We start from the raw sequence: 22,164 nt of genomic DNA, 5'->3' as shown, positions 1-22,164 counted from the left end.
AAAATACATAATGACCTGTTCATGTGTAATGTTTTTTTATTTTTTTTATTTTAGGGCCACTGTGGACAAATCGACAAATTTGAGGACAACATTTATGCACCTATGTTTCTCTTCAGATTTATAGCCCTTTAAAACATTTGTTAGAAAAGTAATCAAATGTAATAAGTTACTTTACTTTGAAATAGTTACATAGTTTATTACATTTTTAACAGGATAACTAGTAATATGTAACAAGTGACAGACAAAAAATATAAACATCTTTTACTTAAAAGTAATTATCCTACAGTGCATAAAGACACTTAAAAGCCAAAGTTATAAACTATTTTTTTAAATTGTAGGTATTTATACAGTTGTGTGGTCATCACTTTAATGTTTCAACTGGTAAAGGTGGAGCTCGGCAGCTTAATCTATAAGAATATACAATACCTGCAAATTCAGATTATTGATACAAAATCTAAACATACTAAGTAACTCGTAATGGGAGCTTTAAAATAATTGTAGTGGAGTAAAAAGTACAATAGTTACCTCTGAAATGTAGTTGAGTAGAAATAGAAAGAGCACAAAATGGAAATACTTAGGTAAATAAGGCCTACAAGTACCTCAAAATTGTATTTGAACACAGTATCTGAGTAAATTTACTTTATTACATTCCACCACAGTCTGTAACCTATAGGATTTCAAAAGTAACTTTACCAACACTGTCTGTTTCTAGTTATTGATCCTCTCCTCTTACAAACAAGCAAAGACAAGAAAATCAATAATGTATAATAAAAAAATAAAGAATTTCTCGTTTTCTTAATGAGATGTAAGTTTACTCCGAGTCAGCAGGGGGCGCTCTTCACGAGACTCTCCATGTCTGCCAGCTCCACAAACAGCTAGCCTGCTGGCAAACAACAACAGAAGACCCCGTACAGCTAGCGTCATAATTTAACCAAACACAAAGGTAAGACGGTCGATACATTTAACAGAAAGCAGAAATGTGCGGACTAAAGACTTGAAATCACTCGATGAGTGCTGCCATGTCGTATTTTTAGTGGCACATATGCGGCAGTTTGTCCGACCTTTTTGTTTGGCTTAGGTTAGCCGCTAGCTAACTAGCTCGACCAGTTAGCTGGCGTGCTATCGTCAGATTGTCTGGATAATTTACGGTATTTATGTTCTTACAACAGAGTCACAACTTTTCATCGCTGTCTGGGATTTATTTTCTGTGTGAGCACACTGGTGTTTATACGCAGACAAAGTCAAGGGACAATATAAAGTAATGTACTATTGTCGATTATCTGTATTGTTAGCAGGTTAAGTACCTGCTACTGTCACCGCCTACATTTACTGCTAAGTGTCAGTTTCAGTCCCCAACATTGTCTACTATTATTTAAAGCTTTAGAGTTTAACTTAAAAAAGAAACAAAAAACACACAACACACGTTTACCTTGGCTACATTTAACGGTACATTAAAAAAACATTTTTTTTCTAACTATTACTTATTTTTATGTTACAGATAACATATAATATTTGGTCAATGGATTTTAGGAACAAGATGATTTATGTTCTGGACCTTAATCTTTTGTTTTCAGTTAAGTAATTTAACCCTTTGAAACCTCAGCATATTGGCTTGATTCTTTAAATAAAAACATGGGAAGAAGGCGACGAGCAAGTTACCAAGAAATGGCACAAAAATTAACAATAAAATTACTTGGGGGAAAAAAGCAATAAAAAAAAGAAAAGAAAATGACCTCAAGAAAGTGCCAAAAAATTAAATATTGAAAAATAAAGAAATATATGTATATATATTCACATCACATCAGATAATTTCCTTGTCACCATTTTTTTTATTATTATTATTTTTATTTTTTGCAGTTTGCAGGACATGTCTTACCAAGTTGCTTGTTATGTTTTTCCCATGTTTCTAAAGGAAATCAAGTTTAAGAGGTTTAAATGTTTGTGAAATGTGTCTGCATGCAGCACAAGAAAAGTGATGTCCATGCTGGTGTTAAAGGGTTAATGTACTGCAGTGTATGTTTTTATGTAGCGTGTTTAGCCCTTCAAGTGCTTATGTTGTTATGGTCTGTTTCTCAAGCTTCCCAGAAACCAGTTGGTTGACCATCTGTCATGATGATTGTTTGAGTAGAAAGTGATAAGATAAATGAGGTGTGACCCTGAGGGAGTGAGCAGTGTTTTTTCCTTTTGCTCTGTATTGGTTCATCGCTGCACACACTGTGGTATGAATGAGTCAAGCTCACTGGAAACAGACCAAACACCACAGCAGTGGTATCATCCTGAAGTTATGGCTTCTCGCTGAAAGGAGACTCTGTATGTCTGTTCTGTAACATAATATTTAGATGTTTTGGGATACGTTTGAACATAAATGTAGCTGGGAGGTTTGTCTGGCTTTCTTGCAGTTCTTGCAGTCTATTCTTGTCTCTTTTCTATATTTTTTTGCCTAATATTGAAAGTCAAAGTGCTGCCACACAGCAGATTTAAAATGGGCTACAATTCAATTCAAGTCTTTCCTGAGTCCGTGTCTTTGCCTCCCAGATATACTGTGCAGACATAACTCAGTTTAGCTGAGCTCACCTTTAGTGTGATGACCCAAAGTAAAATCCACTGCGTGTGCGCATTTTGTCCGTGGTGTAAAAAAAAGAAATCTAATTTTGAAAATGATGAACTACGGCTAAAGTTTTGAAACAGTTTTCAACTGAACAATGCGTGTGATCAAATTTGAGTATCACGGAAGTGAGTCACAAACTTTTATATCCAAAATTTCCCTTACTGGAACTCTGACGTTAGATCTCTTTGCCTAAAGCACTTGTGCAACTTAAAAAAAAAGCTCAGTCCAAGTTTGCCAGGAGTCATAACACTTTATTAGTTCTCATGTTGGTATTCAGAGGGATCTTGTAATTGCAGGCATAAACATTCACCTGAAAGAGTTGTCTGCTGTACAGTGGTGCTGACTGATAATAACATTTGTATTATGACAGTCAGTCACAATTTGAATTTAAGCCTACATAAGAGACTAAAACAAAGTAGTTGTAAATTGTATTTTGTTCCTATCTGGCGGCTTTCGTGTGCTATGGTGTATGCGATGGAGCTTTTTGCTATGTGGACATTGATATGATACAGTTGCACTTTTTTTAAATTACAGATAGGCCCAGAAGCAAAGACTTTCTCCCATCATGATTTCCTAAAAAACAACAGGGTCTGTTACACTTAATGTTGCTTAATGTAACTTAATCAGTTTTGTTTGAAACATCATACAGTCCTTGTCTGCAATGTGTCTGTCCTTTACTTTTAGCCATCAGATTGTTGGGTGCCTTTTCAAGCTGCTGACTACTCAACTCAGCAGTAAATGGAAAGTGTAGGCTAATCAGATAACTTTATAATAGTAGCCATTTTCAAAGTTAGATTGTGAAATAAATGGATATTATATTGATATAGTGATATAACAGTAGATATCGACATAGCGTTTGGATATCTAGTATTTCAAGTGTTGGTTTGTCCTGGTTTTAAAGGCTGCATTACAATAAAGTGATGCCATTTTCTGAACTTAGCAGACTGTTCAAGGTTCAGTGTTTATGTTTTTTTTTTTTTCACGTGCTGAATTGGGCAAGTGGGTCAGAAATCTCCTTACCCAAAGTCAGTTTTTACCTGACCCTATAGAATTTTTTTTAGTTAATATAAACTAACAACAAAGACCGAAGTTAACTGTCAGGTGTAATCTTAAAGTAACTGAAAAAGATCCATTACACAGTGTTTCATAGATGCAATGCAGCAAACATCTCTTGCCATAACACCACGGCTCATTCGATCCACGTGCCTTTAGGTTTCCAGTGTATTTATACATTAAAAAGTACAATGTACATTAGATGCAATGAAATACATTATGCTTTACCTCTCTCTCAACCCTTAATAAATATAAAGAACAATAAATAAAAATAAAAAATCCTAACCTGAAAATAAAAGCAACCCCATATTGCTGGCCTTGCTCTCAAATTTGCAGCAAACTTTGCAATACATGTCGATTTCCTCCCATATCCTCAAACGCCACTCAACTAAACTACAGTTTCCAGGATAATTAAAATGCTCACCTGCGCTTCACCTCATTAACTTCGATTTTACCTGCCGCCATTTTCATGCGAGTGTTCGATGGACACTGCAATGTGCGTCTTTCAACAAAGACGAGAAGGAAGCGCAAAGTCAGCAATAAAACAATTTGACTCCATGCAGTGCACATGTAAAGACAGCTAGCAGAGAGAAGTTACAATACAATATTATCACTATTTTAAATGTTTTGCAAAATGTATATTGTGGACTGAAAAAGCAATGCATTTCATTATTTTGGTAGGCTACTAAAAGTAAAATTTGCATTTGCACTATTAATCGTTTGTGGAGTAAAAAATAAGCCATTGATACTATGCTGTGTGGATTTTTTCCGCCTACCCCTTACATTGGTCCAGTCTTTATTGTTGAGCTCTGCTGTTCTAGATATTTATTGTTTGCTTCATATCCACATTACTGATGATTATTTTTCAAAAACATCACTGTTAATATTTTGTGACTGCAACCCTACAATATTGTTTCGATATTGATATTGACGTATTTGGGCAAAAATATTGTAAAATTGGATTTTCTCCCTATCGCCCAGCACTAATTTGAGAAAATCACAATATTAAAATGGCTTTTTTACTTTCCCAAGGATAATTTCCTGTTGCAAAAAAAAAAGCGAAGCCACTGATCTATGATAAAGCTTACATGAAAACACTGAAAAACATAATAGTGCTCCTCAAATGCTCCCAAAGACCTGCTGTTTAGAGCATTAATGACTGCACTGCTTGCAGTATTTTGCTGCCAGAGGTCAGCACGTCAAGTGTAAATGGTGTGAACCAGGTGACTGGAGACATTAGATATGCATTGAGGTCCCTCCTTTTAACCTCCTCTGCCTGGTGGAGAGAGGAGGGTTTTAGTGAGGAAGTACAGGGAGGAGGTGAAGCCTGGTTGCTAATGCTCTTTTGCCTGCTCAAATCCCCTTCAATGTATTTGTGGGTCTGCACAAAGTCAGGGATGAGAGCGAGGCAAGCTGATCGCTGTAGCAAAATCAATAGTTCATACCTCTCTGAGATTGAGTTTTTAGGAAAGGAGGAGCACCATGACCAAGGGCAGAATATGAAATCACTCCCACAGAGGCCCAACACGCGCTGTGCAATCGATCCCTGGTCCCTGTACCAATTATAGTTTTAAGGTTTGTCTGTGGCTTACTGCAGTCCTCAAAGACCGAAGCTTTGGAAATAGACATTGTGTTCACTGACACTTCGACAAGGGTTGCAGTTTCTTCATCCCCCTTGGAAATTGCCGACTGAAATGCCTCCATACCTTCAGTCTTTAATTCAGAGCAGAGATTGATTCTCCTTTTTTCAGTCGGGGAGTGTATATGTCAGGAAAAAAGCATTGTGGTCATAACTGCGACCTCACTGCATATCTCCACAGATTCATACATTTTAATTAGATGGATTTTTGTTTTCGGGGCAAGCATATTTAGTTCTGTGTTATTGTGGCCACAAATATCACCTTGGTGTTAAACACTGCTGTGAAGTTCAGTCTGATTTGTCTGCACACAATTAACGGTGAATTGTGAAAAAGGTTTTTCTTCTCACTAAAACTACGATGATCAAACAGTTCTTAGATTGTTTCCTTTCCTCTACTATCTCCTGGATTTTGAATAGATTTTCTAATAGTTTTGCTGTCTGCTGTTAGATTGATTTTTTGATTGGAGCCCTTAACCTTTTGAAAACCCTTGCTCAGATTATTGGGACACAGATAATCATTGTATACGGGTGATAAGTGTATAGATTGTCTGGTGAAAGTTCAGATGACAACTAGAATTTACGCTGCCTTTGACCTGTGCTGGTCTTTTGTTTTTGGAAACTAAAATGTTGTTGATCCATACGTCTTCCACAGTTTAGTTGGTGTAGGTTGTTACCAAAAGTCTCATGAAGGGAGAGACAGAATTAAAGTTAATCTGTTAACTGCATTGTGGCTCCTTCACAGTGAAAGCCGCTTCATGTTTTGCATTTAATGCGATGAAACATTAGCTGTAATTTAACACAGCTCTGACACGGTGTAAAGAGTGTGAACTGTCAACAGCGAGGCTGCACTCAATGCAGTGATAAAACTGCATTGAATTGCATGCATGCATATTTTTCTCGAGACTCGCCATCCTCCACAGGGCTCCAGACCAACTTTTTTCCACTAGTAGCACTATTGCTCCTAACTGAAAATTTTAGGAACACACACATTCATGTTTTTCAGCTCAACTATTACTGATAAATGCTTTGGTAATAAGAAGACAATTTATAGAAATAGCTATGTGCATTTCTATTTTAAAGGAAAATGTCCCAAACTCTTAGCTATTTAGCTCTGAAGTTTTCTTGTGTTTGCTGCGATGAAGCCGAATTGTGGAGTATAGCTCCATTGTATCACTGAGCTATGGTTTTAGGCCCGCAAAAAAAATCTTAAAACAGGAAAATTGTGAAAAAACAGTCAACCGTCTAACTCCACAATTCAGTACTATATAGAAAAGGGTCTTTGTAACATGTTTTCATCAATCACTGAATCTCTGAATTCACTTTACTCGGACTTTAAATATTTAGAAGTGTAGATATGTCAACTTGCACAATTGTGGCACAGATTTTTGTCTATTTCCCAAATTAATACAGTAAAAATGCTTGATTTGATTCCGTGTGGAGTCAGTGTTATCTTCAATTGTCAAGATTTTTCTCCAGCGATTCAAAATTAAAGAATAAAGTAATTTTCCACACAGTTGAGGGAGATTTCTTCATTTAGTTTTATACTTCCTTTGAATGCAATCCAATTTATATAATATATACCCTCATGTTGTTTCACTGCATTTACCAAAAAGGTCAGAATACACGGGCACTCCAGTTCGAGCGTCAGCTGATTTGATGATGCACATGTGCGTGACGGCAGGCTTTAAACAGACACAGTTTGTGAAAATTATGAGGTTTGCTGTAACTTTATCATTTACAGCTGACATGGGTTCAGCTATTTCACTGTTAATGGACTGAAATCTGTGTTTAGTTCAAACCATTGTGTCCTGGGACTGTTTCAGTGCAGCCTGCATCTTAATCAGAGTCTACCTGTCCAATAATCTGTTTTTGATTTCTCTCTCATACCTCCGTTTGATTTTCTTTTGGCTCCATCTAACCACTTTTTGTGGCAATTTATCTCTTCAAATGGTTCCACAGACGGTGGCCCATCTTTCATTCGCCACCTGTTTTTCCATTTGGCTTCTCTATCACTTTACTTTTCATTTTCTTTCCCTGTAGCCCCTTCCTTTATCTTTGTCTCAGTCCATCTTACCAGTTGCCACAGTTAAAGAATCAAGAAGATTGGTTGGTTCTTTATTCATTGGATTTTTTAAAGACGGTCTTGAAACTGGGCTGGACTAAGCTTCAGATGTGGATTGCTTCGTGGTAGATGCAGTACTGTAATGGGAACAGTGGTAACACAACAAATATTCTTTTTAGTTCATTGAGGTCACATTAGACTAAATATCTGGACTTGAATTAAGAGACGCACGGTTAAAGTGTTAATGTTCCGATATACTTTCTCAGTTATACTCATATTTTTCCCAGGAACAATCCTTTTTTCCCGAGAACAGGCTTTTTTTTCTCCGTGATTTAACAGAATCGCTCGTTTCCAGCTGAGTGTTTAGCAGGGTATTCATGCTATGAACATCCTGTCCCATCCAAAAAGGTGTTCTATTGGATAGAACGATGCCAGCAATTATACTACACTGTCACTGTGCAGAAAATATAGACGATCATAGAGGTGATCACAATTTCCTATTAAGCACAAATACTATCCAACATGTATTTGCGTCTATGAAATGCAAAGAAATTGCATCGTGGGATTGTTAGCCGAAAGAAGTGTACGTACATTTTTCCTTTCCGCAAAAAAACACGGTTTGGTAGCAGGAGGTTGACATACTGAACCCCAAACTGGTCCTGATGGGTTATGCTATTGGTGTGTGAGTGTGTATGAATGATTAACTGAGGAGCACCTTGTATGCCTCGACCACAAGTGCATAAATGTACGTGTCGTGTTAAAGCGCTCTTCACATTCATCATTTTGACGTTAAAATTTGATTTTAAATGTTTTTTTGAAGGCTGTAAGTTTGCTGTAGCTCTAACCGCCACTAGAATCTGTGAAAGTGTGTTGTTAAGCGTGTTTTCCAGTTTGCAGTCTGTTCAGATGTTACAATTCACACAGCCTCTAAGCAGCATCACTGTCAATGTATCACCTCCATTCAGTGTAATCATCAGGAGCAGAAAGCTCAGCTCGCAGCTCCCCCGTCACAATTTGTTATGCTGCATTTTGACCCAAATTGAGTTTATGGATGGAGACATTAAAGGCTGAGGGTGTGAGAGGGAGGTTCAAATGAATGATGGGTTAGAGGAATCTGGAAATAGAGAAGAGATGGTGAAATAGAAAAAAACGATATTGGAACAGTATAAAAATAATTGGCCACAGATTAACAGTGTGAGAAACTGACTCGTGTTACATAGGAGTGAAAACTTACTTTGGCCGCTGACCTTGCAGCTAGATGAAAAAGGCGTATGAATCTGGTATCATGTCATCATGATATCTGTTAATGCTGCTGATATCGAATATGGGGTTAATAATAACATTTTTACATCAAACTAAATGTACAGTTTTCATGGGGTAATGTCTTAATGCTCCGTCATTTTTCAACTGCAGTCATTTGAATTTTCTTCCTCATTCTTTCTAAATTGCTAACCTGTCCTAATAATGTCCCTTGATACAAATTATCCAGTATTAATTTTATGATCACTGTGTTGTTTGCACTTTAGTTTACTGTTGTTTTTTTGCTGCCTTGTTTTATATCTGTTGCTTGTCTGAGAAGCACTTTGTAACATTGTTAGGAAAAGTGCTATATAAATAAAGTTTATTATTATTATTTATAATACGGTGCATGGAATATTTTGTGGCATTACATGATCACAGAGATCCAGGTATCAGGCTCAATAACTGACAGTATATGTGCATGCTGCTGATGTTTGTGTGTGTGTATGGGAGGAGAGAAGAGTGTGTCACAGATCTGCACAGCTTCCTCTGTCTGTGTGACTTGAAGGTAATTTGGGAACCTTGGTTTTGGTCAGAGGCTCCAACCCCCACCGCAGTCCTCGGAGGCAGCTTGTTTATTTACAGTTCATTTTTGAGACTTAATTGCAATTGCAGCGGCTATTGATCTCAGAACAGGCATGGGCCATCGATCTCCTGCTGTCCCCCACTGGGTCAGGGACAATTCATCTAGCCACAACACCACAAACCTCAGTAGCAGGCACTGTGGCTGCATGAATTAAATGATATCGAATCTTAACTGGATTAATGAAAGATACAGTGCCTGTGTGCTGCATCCCAATGAGCAGTTCTGAAAATGTTTTTCTGTGATTGCAGCCTCTTTTTAGAAGAATGTTTTTCAGGCTAAATGGGAGTTTCAAGGAGATGAGAATTACATTCTGGTCTAATCAACTAATCACACACACATTGTCTGTTTCTAGGGGGCAAACTGCTTCCATCTGGCGTGTACTGATGCAGATGGACGTCAGCACTGAACATTGACAAGTGGAAGTGACGGATCCCTTCTCCTCACCCTCTTGCCCCCGACACCTTCTGTCACGCTGGCAATGTCAAGAGTCCCGAGTCCCCCTCCCCCTGCGGAAATGTCCAGCGGGCCCGTGGCCGAGAGCTGGTGTTACACACAGGTAAAATGACCACTAACATTGTTGTCTGTAATCTCAAATAAGTTAAGAAGTGTAAGCTCTCCTAAAAGTATTTTCCTTTGGCAGATCAAAGTGGTTAAGTTCTCTTACATGTGGACCATCAACAACTTCAGCTTCTGTCGTGAGGAGATGGGCGAGGTCATAAAGAGCTCCACCTTCTCTTCTGGGGCCAATGACAAGCTGAAATGGTGGGTGGGCAAGAAAAATGCTCCGATTCATCATATTCAGATATCCAGAATTCAAAGTCTTACTGTCCCACTCTGTCTGATTAGTGTTTCAACACGAATGTTATTACTGGCACTGTCCTGTGAAGTTAATCGACATTCATTTTGATCCCTTTAGCAAACACACGTGAGAGATCACACCTTACAAAATAATTTCTCATAGCAGAACCTTGGTTTTATAATTAAAACTGGCTACCGGAGTGACACGTGCTGACACAGTGATCCGTTTACTGTGAACTAATCAAAACAATTAGTGTTCTTCTAATAGTTGCCTTACATGTGCAACAAGAAAAACAGGAGTTTGCCCACCATGTCCAGTAGCAATTAGGAGAAAATGCTGGGTTTACCACAAATAGTTTTGTTTTTATCATAAATGTACTTGTTTATCTTAACCAAAAACATGGATACAGATTGAAGACCAGTTCAGGCCAAAGATTCCTGATGATACGAGTGGAAACTTGCAACTACTTGCAGTGCAACAGTAATAAAATCCTGCCAGTTCACACCAAGTTAGAACTTTGTGATTCTGATCTGATTTCCAGCTTTTCAGGCTTATTTTGTAACTGAATATAATTTATGACTTCTTGAAACAAGAGTGAGGATAGAGATAGTGAGATACTTCCAACAGCTGCATCTCTAGTAGGCGAGAACAATGACCGCTGTGCCTACAGCCTCCAGGAAGTAAATGAGGCTGAGTGTTATCAGAAATTGCAGCAGTAAGAGGTTGTCTGCGAACAGAAAACTGACTTGAGCAGTAGACTTTGTTACAGGCCGATTGGCAATTAGAGACGTGCTAAAGTCAGTTGTAGGCGATTTGACCTGCTGAGTTGCAGTTTGCAGCTGGCTTGAATAAATGACCAGTTCACACCACTGAAACTTTACTGTGTAACGTATTAAAATGAATTTGTATCTTTGAGAATCATTCGTCTGAACTGGGCTTTACAAATCATGAATTTGGCCAGGTGTGTAACCTGTGCACTTTGGGGCAGATAAGTAGTCCAGTCCAGATCTCACCTGTTGCACCATCCTCCCACCAGGTGTTTGCGAGTGAATCCTAAGGGCCTAGATGAGGAGAGCAAAGACTACCTGTCTCTCTACCTGCTGCTGGTCAGCTGTCCGAAGGCAGAGGTGCGCGCCAAGTTCAAATTCTCCATCCTCAACGCCAAGGGAGAGGAGACCAAAGCCATGGGTGAGTCAGCTGGGTAGCATGAACTTCTACCTGCAATAGAGGCCACGAAAGAGTCGTATTGTAGATATAACACCCCTGTGTGGAGGCTAGTGTTTTTGGCCTGCCCTTTTTTTAAAATCACACCTTTCATTTGACTTACCGTTTTGACTTCTGTGCGTCCCGGCTGTCTGCAGAAAGCCAGAGGGCTTATCGCTTTGTCCAGGGGAAAGACTGGGGTTTTAAAAAGTTTATCCGGAGAGACTTCCTCCTGGATGAGGCTAACGGTCTTCTACCCGACGACAAGCTCACGCTGTTCTGTGAGGTACGCTGCCTAGTCCTTGTGTTTAACTCTTCTTGGTTTCTACCTGTTCTCATTATAATGTATTTTGGAGTGTTGAGTTTGATTTCATTTCCCTCCCTCAGGTGAGTGTGGTGCAGGACTCGGTTAACATATCTGGGCAGAACACCATGAACATGGTAAAGGTCCCTGACTGCCGGCTAGCAGACGAGCTGGGGGGCCTGTGGGAAAACTCCCGCTTCACAGACTGCTCCCTGTGTGTGGCTGGACAGGAGTTTCAGGCCCACAAAGCCATCTTGGCAGGTACAGACATCGGTTAGACACAACCCATATGTTTTCTTTGGTCCTTCAATTTAAAAAAAAAAAAATAATAATAATAATTTATCCTATGGCTGTTGCTTGAGACCTCAAATACACATTAACATTTTTGCTGTTGTCCTAACATCTCTCGGTATAACTGCTTTCAGCACGTTCCCCTGTATTCAGCGCCATGTTTGAACACGAGATGGAGGAGAGCAAAAAGGTGAGCCCATGGTCTCACAGCTTTGTTATACCTTGAAATAAATTTGTTTTGTTCCTCAGGTGCTAAACTGCTCAGATTTTCCCCTCTGCGTTTGAAGTGAGTGAGGGATTGTGCGCTGTCAGATGGCTGCAGCACAGAGCTGTTTGGTGAAACAGAATGATAGCGCACCTGAAATGAAATTGTCCTGCCGTACTTGGGGGTCAGGATTCATCCTTCACTGACAAAGCTGCAGAAGCAGAGAATTGCTTTTTTTCATCCGTGCACATGTGACTGTAAGAAATGAAATTGCAGGAGAAGCTGCCCAGATGTTGTTTTTTTTTTAACCAAGGCCATTTTATATTTTATGTTGTAAACTTTTCCAAAGAATAAAACATATCACTTAGTCATCATTCATGTATTTGAAGTGTAGAGCACATTTTGTGTGAGAAGCAACTGACAGAATACAGGCAAGAAAATGTTTTTAATTTATGTTTAAACACAGGAAGTCGTAAAGATGGTTTACATTAATTTTATCGTCATGTATACAAAAACTACAATGAACCAGCCATTTGCAATGAAATTCTTAGATCTCAGGCTCCTTCCAGCGCTGCTCTTATATATTAAAAATATATATTTTGCCTCCGTCCACAGTAGTGGATTACCACCATGTACTGTATGCAATACACTGTCTCAGTTTAAGCAACCCTTCCTAAAAAAATGTCAACTATCCTTTCAAGCTTTGGCAAACACAATTTAAAATCACAATCACAAGAATTAATCACATAATCACATTCTTGATCTCTGCTGATTTCAGCCCAAAGATTACATTCTTAATTCTTTTAATTTAAAAGCCTTAAACCTGAAGCAGTCATCAAGTCATTCAGTTTTCATCTTCATCGCAACATTTACACTAAAGGTTGATCGTGTTGCTACGTTGTGGTTTAATCTTGCAGTATTATCTCATGCATTTCTTACTGTGGTCACAAATTTCTCAAATAAAGTACAGCTGCCCAGCAAGATGACCAGGGAAGCTCAAAAGATAGAAATAATAATAACATGTATCCTGATTATTTAAATATCATGAATACACTTTGTAGAGATTTAAAGCCCCATGATAATGATATGTACTTTAATTTTTTACATTCCATTTTTTAATACAGCATTATCTACAAATTTAAATTGTTTATTCACCATCACTCATTGTCAAATATCATTTTTGTAGTGTTACAAAAAACTGTAGTTGAAGCTCATGTTGCAGTTAAAGCTTGAATTTAACCTTTTTCTATTCCTCACCTGTTTCTTACAGAACCGCGTGGAAATCAACGACGTTGAGCCGGAGGTTTTCAAAGAGATGATGTGCTTCATTTACACAGACAAGGCTCCCAACCTGGACAAGATGGCTGATGACTTGCTGGCAGCAGCTGACAAGGTAATACTTATATATAACATATACAAACAATACAAACAGGGATGTGACGGTTCTGAAACCAAGACTGGAACCACGCACAAACGTCTAGAGTCTGCATGTCAAGGCTCTGATGTCTGCGGCTGCTGCAGGTGTGGCCTGTGGAGCCGTCATCACATAGTGAGCACTTTCAGGATGGCTGCTAACATTTCAAACATTTCATTTATGACGAAATCGCCAGAATGTGTCCATTAGCAAAACGAGACAAAAACTGACTGGCAGTTGAGATTTCCTCATTACAGGGTTCAGGCAGCCTCACATTGCAGATTTGGACTGGGCCAAAGTAATAGCTAATGCTGTGGAGTGTTAATCATTGTGTATATACTCCATCGAAGAAAATAGTTACAGTGTGGGATCCATGCGAGCAGCATTTTGCAGGGGAAGTATTTCTTTTAGACAACGTTACTTGACAGATACAGTCTCTCGTATTGGGTTGTCTGTCTCTGGGTATTTTAATGTTACTCATTTTATGTTATCCATTGTATAAAAGCTGTACCATACGTTACTAAAGATGTCAAAATTAGTGTCTTGTCTGTATTAAATGTGATAAGAGTTGCATATTATTTTTGTTGGCAGCATACGCTGTGAGCTTTCAGATATTCTCACAAGAAAAGTTAATAAGATGGATTGAGTGCACAGTATCCGCCGAACCAATTAGCTCAATAAGCCATCAGGATTTCAAGAAACAGTTTGATGATTTCAAACTGATCTCACTCTTCTGACACAAACTTGAAGACAGACCTTTGATGCGCAGTTTCAGAATCAGCTTTAATCACAAAGTATGTTCACATACAAGGAATTTTTGCATAGCTCTTAAAGTAGAAACTGCTAAAACAGCAAAGCTGGATATAATAAACATAAACATATGACCACTATAAGCATTTAACTACTACATTTTCATAGTAGATGGTCACAGTCTGACTTTTTACTGTAATTTTAAATGGTAAGGCAGCTTTGTTTGTGTAGTACATTTTATACAACGGGCTCATTTCAAAGTGCTTTACAGAGCAATGAAATATAAAAACATTATAAAGGATACAGATTTACGTGAAGAGTAAAGAGATAATATATAAAAGGTAAAATTAATTACTAAATTCTTTAAAAATGTAAAAATAAAAATATTGCCATTAAAAATAGCAAAAAGTGGAGACAGGATATGCAAAGACAAAAATAATTATTTTCAATGCTAAAACAAGATTTGCAAATATCACCAAATATCACCTAACCACATGAATAGTGATTAAAACAGTCAGTTTACTGATCTTGTGTCCACTCTTTTTCAGTACGCTCTGGAGAGACTGAAGGTCATGTGCGAGGACGCGCTGTGCACAAGTCTGTCTGTGGAAAACGCTGCTGAGATCCTCATCCTGGCCGACCTGCACAGCGCCGACCAGCTCAAAACACAGGCTGTCGACTTCATCAACTAGTAAGTTCACGTCATCACTTATAATTAGGTCTCTAGCTTCTTTTTTACAGACTCACAGATCTTCAAGAGTCCCTCTGAACATTTTGTCTCTGTTTTTGTGTCCGTTTGTTACATGTCTTCTTTCTCTTGGCATCATTACTGATGGTACCAGGATTCAGTCTCACCCTCTCGCTTCATCTTTTGGTGTCACAGTTAATAATTCAATTTCACATGTCCCCTCATGGAGTGGTCTGTCTGATATTATTAAACCCTGGCGAGGCTTTCTGAGGGATCAGGGCAGTCCGACTCCTCACCAGGTCTGCCGTCACCTCATCTGTTGCCTCAGATGAATGTGTGGTAATAAGTCTGAGCATTTGTCTGAACTGATTTTTACCTCACACATATTCCTTCAGATTATTCCCCTCCATCAACAAAGAAGATTCATCATTTATATTTATACGTAGGAAACAATTAGTTGATTAATCAATTTAATAGTTATCACAAAAAGATAATGGTTTCATTGTTTCAGGAAAAAATATTTTCTGGTTCTCAAATTGTCTGCTTTTCTGTGTCTTATGTGGGTCATTACCAACCAAGACCCCACTAACGGGATCAGAGCTTCACAAAAGCTTACAGGGATAGGCAAACAAGAAGAAACAAAGTTCTGATCAATTGGCCACTTACTGTTATATTGATATTCAATTGGTGGTCTCTGTAAAGGTAAATCAGAAGAGCTGATCACATAACGTGAGTCTCTGTGGGCCACTAGAATCCACAAGAAGTTTTCATTTTAAAATGCATAACTCTTACTGTGTTAATGCCTGTCGTCCACACCGATTTAAAAAGAAAATCCCACCTCGGCAACGCTCTGTGTAGTCCAGTCATCTTGTCCTCAAATTAGGGATGTCAGCGGTCAATCCAGGGGTCAGCAACCTTTTTTATCAAAAGAAACATTTTTATCTGGAGCTGCAAAACATTAAAACCTGATAATGAAGGTAACAGCCTATCAATTCTAAGTTGGCTCATCAACATTACTATTAGGTGTAAATGAGCAATTATTAATACGTTTTACCATAAGATGTTTACTCTGTAGTGGGCTTTTTATGAATATTTGGTACTTAACTTTTATAGTATGACTTCTTGGTGCTATTTTTGATGACGTACTTTACTATTAATGTTTTTGTAGTATTTTGGACAACATACTATACTAAGACTTTTTTGTGTTATTTTGAAGGACTTAGTACACTGACTTTTTCGTATGTATGTATCTATGTACTTTATGTGGTATTTTGACGACATAGTATAGTATGCCTTTTTTGTGCTATTTTGTACAACAAACTATGACTTTGTGGTGTCATTTTGGACAGCATAGTATTGTATGACTTTATTCAATGACATACTGTAGATAGATTTTTTTGGTGCTATTTTGGATGACTTGATATAGTACGACTTTTTTGAACGACATGCTGTACTTACAACTTTTTGTGCTACTTTGGACAACATACGATAAAATAACTTTTTTTGTGCTATTCTGACTTTTTATTGCAACTTTTGTTGTTTTAGATGGCGTAGTATAGATGACTTTGTGTGTTTTTTTGGATGACATTGTACTTAATGAGTTTTTTTGTGCTTTTTTTGATGCTATTTTGGATAACATAGTATAGTATGACTTTTTTGGCGTATTTTGGACGACATGACATGACTTTTTTATGTGATTTTGGACAACATACTAATGTATGACTTTTTAAAATATTTTTGGGGGCTTTATTGCCTTTAATTGACAGGATAGTTTGAGTATGAAACAGGGAGAGAGAGAGGGGGCGACTCCCAGCAAAGGGCCGAATCGAACCTGCGGCCGCTGTGGCAGGTATACAACCTCTGTATATGAGGAGCCCGGTCTATCCACTGAGCCACCAAGCACCCCTATAGTATGACTTTTTTGGCATATATTGGCCAACATAGTATAGTACAACTTGTTTTGTACTACTATGGGCGACATAGTATAGTATGACACTGTTATCCTATGTTGGACAACGTGCTTAATAGTATGACTTTTTTTGTGGCATTTTGGGTGGCATACTTTACTATGTACTTTTATACTATGTACTTTCTTTGTGCTATTTTGGACGACATACTATATGATGTACTTCTGTGGTATTTTGGACAACATGTCATAATATGACTTTTTTGTGCCATTTTGAACGACTTTTGCGTACTATGACTTTTGGACAACCTTTTTTTGACCTTGAGAATCAAAACTGAATCAATTCAGGAAATCAGTGGAGACTTAGCCCTGATACTAGCTATGCAAATAGATTTTCTGTAAACTAATGCTTTTTGTTTCTGTCCTCCAGCCATGCTGCAGAGGTGATGGAGACAGCCGGTTGGAAGTCCATGGTGGCGTCTCATCCGCATCTGGTGGCTGAAGCTTACCGTTCCCTGGCTTCAGCCCAGTGCCCTTTCCTCGGACCCCCACGCAAGCGCCTCAAACAATCCTAACAGCAATTGGTCTCCACCCATGCATATACACACACACACACACACACACACACACACACACAAACATACATATACATAAAGAGACACACAGATCCCCCCTCACACAGGGACAAACTCTCCCCTCGCTGTTACCTACTACACTACCTACAGCCTTCCCCAGATCTCCCCTTCTGTCCCATCCAAACCTGCTGTATTTAGTCTCTTCTAAAGATGGAGGGAAGAAGAAGGAGGAGGTGGAAGAGAGGGGCAGGTGGGCTTGTGAAGTGGATGTTTGTTGTTTACAAAAAAAACCCCACAAACCCCTCCCCTTTTCTCCTCGGCTCTGGCTTAGTGAGGTCTGACATTGTGCTCTTTTCCGTGTGTGAAAGCTAAATCCCTCGACATCCTGTTAGTTCCTACTTTGGAATCCGTTTGGGAGGAAGGACAGGACACAACAACCCAAAAAAGAGCCAACTGTCTGGAAATACAGAGGCTGAAAGGACAAACGCAGACAAATTAAGTCTTTAGCTGTCTATTTTATTGTAAGGCTCTGTTCTGCTCTGTTCTTAGTGTTTGGGGTAAGAGCAGTCAGAGAAACCCCCAAACTAATGAACACACGGGCCTGTGAGGGACTACAGAAGAGGAAGAAGAGGGCCTGTTGGTTAAAAACTACAAGCCCCTTTCCCACCTGAGAAAGATAACCAAGGGCTAGTCTAAAAAGCAGATATGGGACAAAATTATCATTTATTCTCCCAAAAAAACTTGGGAAAACATTGCACTAAAGTCACAGGTCACCCTTAGTCAACCCTTACCAGCAGTAAAGTAGAAATACTGTAGGCAAGCACACACTCAAGCAAGCTTCTTGGACTAATGACCCAGCTGGACCACCAAGAACAAGTACCCTTTAAGAAGATTTATCAACAAGTGTCAGAGACAACACATGTACTCCCAGAACTCTGCTTCATCTACGTACGTTTTAATTTTTTAAATAGCCAGGGGAAAAACTGTGTAGAAAGGACAGAAAATAGCAACGCACAACTGGATGTCATTCTTGGGGAAATTGTATTTTGTGTGTGGATCTGTCTTTGTAGCCCTTAAGAGAAGATTCAGTCCAAGTTGTCGATGGACAAACTAACCAGGACTCAACAAATGGTTTCAGAAAACATTAGGATTCAATCAGGCAAGTTAATGATATTTTACGATATCATATCATATTTGTTTTTATCATATTTTCCCTCAAAACTGTCTATTTTTTTTCATAGGAATTTGTACAGACACTAGTGTTTTTGAAGCTTAGTAAACAAAAAGCATTTTCAACAGTGAAATTGAAAAAAAAAAAACACGGGGACAGATGTTTTCTTTGCAGGCATGAAGACTGAGGGGAAATGAAACTGAAATGAACACGTTTTAATGTTCAAAAATAGACAGAATGTGAAAAAATGCACACCAAGGCAAACCACATGAAATACATTTGAAGTTATCATTTTAACCTGGTGGAAAATGGTAATTGATAGAAGGAACCGTTGTTTCTTTCCTGTAGATATTGCTGGTTATGAGAAGTGACACTTAGTTGTTGCCATTTTTTGTTCCTAAAAGATTAAACCACAACTATTTTATATTGAATGCTATGCAAACTTTGTCTAGTATTATTATTTATTTTTTTATTATAGAATAGACTATATAAAGATGGACAATGCGTCTCCACGTAACCTCGCTATGCTTAAGTGAAGCTAAAATATCTCTGATACAGCTGCTGCCATCTTGCAATGGTGACATTATTTGGAGCTTGAGTCTGTGCAGTAGGAGAGTTCCCCCTGAAACACCCATCCCACCCATCATGATTGGACAGTCGGGTGGTGCGGGGGTCGGAGCTGTCAACCAATCACCTGGTGATGAGTTGGCTCCGATGGTGGGGGAGGATGCCGGTCAGACCTGGCAGACCCAAATGCATTGTGAGGGTCTACTGGGAACGTCTGGCAGAGTCTCCTGTCAGAAGGAGCTTCAACTCCCACCTCCGGGGGAGCTTCGACCATGTCCCGGGGGAGGCGGGGACATTGAGTCCGAGTGGGCCATGTTGCGTGCCTCTGTTGCTGAGGCGGCCGACCTGTGCTGCAGCTGTAAGGTGGTTGGTGCCTGTCAGGATGGCAATACCCGAACCCGTTGGTGGACACCGGCGGTGAGGGATGCCGTCAAGCTGAAGAAGGAGTCCTATCGGGCCTTCTTGGCCTGTGGGACTCCGGAGGCAGCAGACAGGTACTGGCAGGCCAAGCAGAGTGCGGCTACAGCGGTCGCGAGGCGAAAACCCGGGCATGGGAGGAGTTCGGTGAGGCCATGGAGAACGACTTCCAGACGGCTTCGAAGAGGTTCTGGACCACCATCCGGCGTCTCAGGAGGGGAAAGCAGTGCTCTGTCAACACTGTGTATGGTGGGGACGGGGCGCTGCTGTCCGTAACTTGGGACGTTGTGGATTGGTGAAAGGAATACTTCGAAGACCTCCTCAATCCTACTGACACGCCTTCCGGTGAGGAAGCAGGGCCTGGGGACTCGGGGATGGGCTCTCTCATCTCTGGGGCTAAGGTTGCCGAGGTGGTTAAAAACCTCCTCGGTGGCAGGGCCCCGGGGGCTGATGAGGTCCGTCCGGAGTTCCTTAGGGCCCATGATGTTGTGGGGCTGTCGTGGTTGACACGGCTCTGCAACATTGCGTGGACATTAGGGCCAGTGCCCCTGGACTGGCAGACCGGTATGGTGGTCCCTCTTTTTAAGAAGGGGGACCTGAGAGTGTGTTCTAACTATAGGGGGATCACACTCCTCAGCCTCCCTGGTAAGGTCTATTCAGGGGTACTGAAGAGGAGGGTCCACCGGACAGTTGAACCCTGAATTCAGGAGGAGCAATGCGGTTTTCGTCCTGGTCGTGGAACTGTGGACCAGCTCTGGACCCTCTGCAGGATCCTTGGGGGTGCATGGGAGTTTGCCCAACCAGTCCACATGTGCTTTGTGGACTTGGAGAAGGCATTCGACCGTGTACCTCTGGAAGTCCTGTGGGGGGTTCACCATGAATATGGGGTATCGGACCCCCTGATATGGGCCATCCATTCCCTGTATGACCGGTGCCAGAGCTTGGTCCGCATTGCTGGCAGTAAGTCGGACTCGTTTCCGGTGAGGGTTGGACTCCTCCAGGGCTGCCCTTTGTTGCCGATTCTGTTCATAATTTTTATGGACAGAATTTCTAGGCGCAGCCAGGGTGTTGAGGGGGTCCGGTTTGGTGACCTTAGGATTGGGTCCCTGCTTTTTGCAGATGATGTGGTCCTGTTGCCTTCATCAAGCTGCGACCCTCAGCTCTCACTGGATCGGTTCACAGCTGAGTGTGAAGCGGCCGGGATGAAAATCAGCGCCTCCAAATCCGGGGCCATGGTTCTCAGCCGGAAAAGGGTGGAGTGCCCTCTCCAGATTGGGGATGAGATCCTGCCCTAAGTGGAGGAGTTTAAGTACCTTGGGGTCTTGTTCATGAATGAGTGAAAGGAAGGAGCGGGAGATCGACAGGCGGATCGGTGCAGTGTCTGCAGTAATGCGGACTCTGCACCAATCTGTCATGGTGAAGAGGGAGCTGAGCTGAAAGGCAAAGCTCTCGATTTACCGATAGATCTTCGTTCCTACCCTTACCTATGGTCATGAGCTTTGAGTAGTGGCCGAAAGAGCAAGATCGCGGGTACAAGCGGCCGAGATGAGCTTCCTCTGTAGGGTGGCTGGTCTCTCCTTTAGAGATAGGGTGAGAAGCTCGGTCATCCGGGAGGAGCTCGGAGTAGAGCCGCTGCTCCTCCACATTGAGAAGAGCCAGATGAGGTGGCTCGAGCATCTAATTAGGATGCCTCCCTGGTGAGGTGTTCAGGGCACATCCCACCGGTAGGAGGCCCCGGGGAAGACCCAGGACACGCTGGAGAGACTATGTCTCTCAGCTGGCCTGGGAACGCCTCAGGATCCCCCGGGAAGAGCTGGACGAAGTGGCCGGGGAGAGGGAAGTCTGGGCTTCCCTACTTTGGCTGCTGCCCCCGCGACCCAACACTGGGTAAGCGGAAGAAAATGGCTGTTGCGAAAAGATCCAAAAACACCATAATATGGTATGTTGAAAAAAATGCCCTAAAATGCAAGGCTATAGTATAGCAAAAATGTCGGAAAGTGACCTAAAAAAAAAGCTGAAAACACCTCAAAACAGCATAAAATAGCGTGCGGAGACACGCTATAGCATTAGAACATCCAAATATGGCCCAAACACCCTTAACATAGCATGCTAAAAAAATTACAAAAAAAGCAAGTCTATAGTTTGGCTGAAAGCACCTCAAAACAGCATAAAATAGCGCGCTGAGACAAACCAAAGCATTAGAATGTCAAAATATGGACAAAAACACCTTAATTTAGCATGTTGAAAAAAATGACCAAAAAAGCAAGGCTATAGTATGGCAAAAATGTCAAAAAATGACCTGTCCAAAAAACAGTAAAAAACACCTAAAAACAGCATAAAATAGCATGCTAAGACACGCAATAGCATTGGACGTTGTAAAATCAGACAAAAACACCTTAATTTAGCATGTCGAAAAAATGACCAAAAAAGCAAGGCTATAGTATGACAAAAATTACCTGTCCAAAAAACAGCCGAAAACACCTAAAAACAGCATAAAATAGATCTCAAAGACATGCCATAGCATTGAATGTTGTAAAAAACATCCAAAAACACCTTAATATAGCATGTCAAAAAAATGACCAAAGAAGCAAGGCTATAGTATGGAAAAAATATCAAAAAATGACCTG

At 40.3% G+C, this 22,164-nt stretch overlaps 1 protein-coding gene across 1 annotated transcript; it reads left to right on the top strand.

Moving 5' to 3' along the window:
• The first annotated feature begins 791 nt into the window (after positions 1-791).
• Positions 792-18,989, top strand: LOC121959281 (speckle-type POZ protein). The gene is made up of 10 exons (XM_042508525.2): positions 792-943; positions 9,600-9,803; positions 9,888-10,009; positions 11,083-11,234; positions 11,408-11,535; positions 11,637-11,814; positions 11,979-12,034; positions 13,320-13,442; positions 14,762-14,904; positions 17,238-18,989. Exons 2-10 carry the CDS (start codon positions 9,726-9,728, stop codon positions 17,380-17,382), a joined length of 1,125 nt encoding a protein of 374 aa, XP_042364459.1. The 5' UTR covers positions 792-943; positions 9,600-9,725; the 3' UTR covers positions 17,383-18,989.
• Positions 18,990-22,164: the final 3,175 nt, after the last annotated feature.

The sequence above is a fragment of the Plectropomus leopardus genome, chromosome 19, assembly GCF_026936395.1.
Source record: "Plectropomus leopardus strain MGB_pleo_1.0 chromosome 19, ASM2693639v1, whole genome shotgun sequence".
In the NCBI taxonomy this organism is placed as follows: domain Eukaryota; kingdom Metazoa; phylum Chordata; class Actinopteri; order Perciformes; family Serranidae; genus Plectropomus; species Plectropomus leopardus.
Note: the sequence above shows the minus strand (reverse complement) of the source record. Positions and strands in the feature narration are given on the sequence as shown.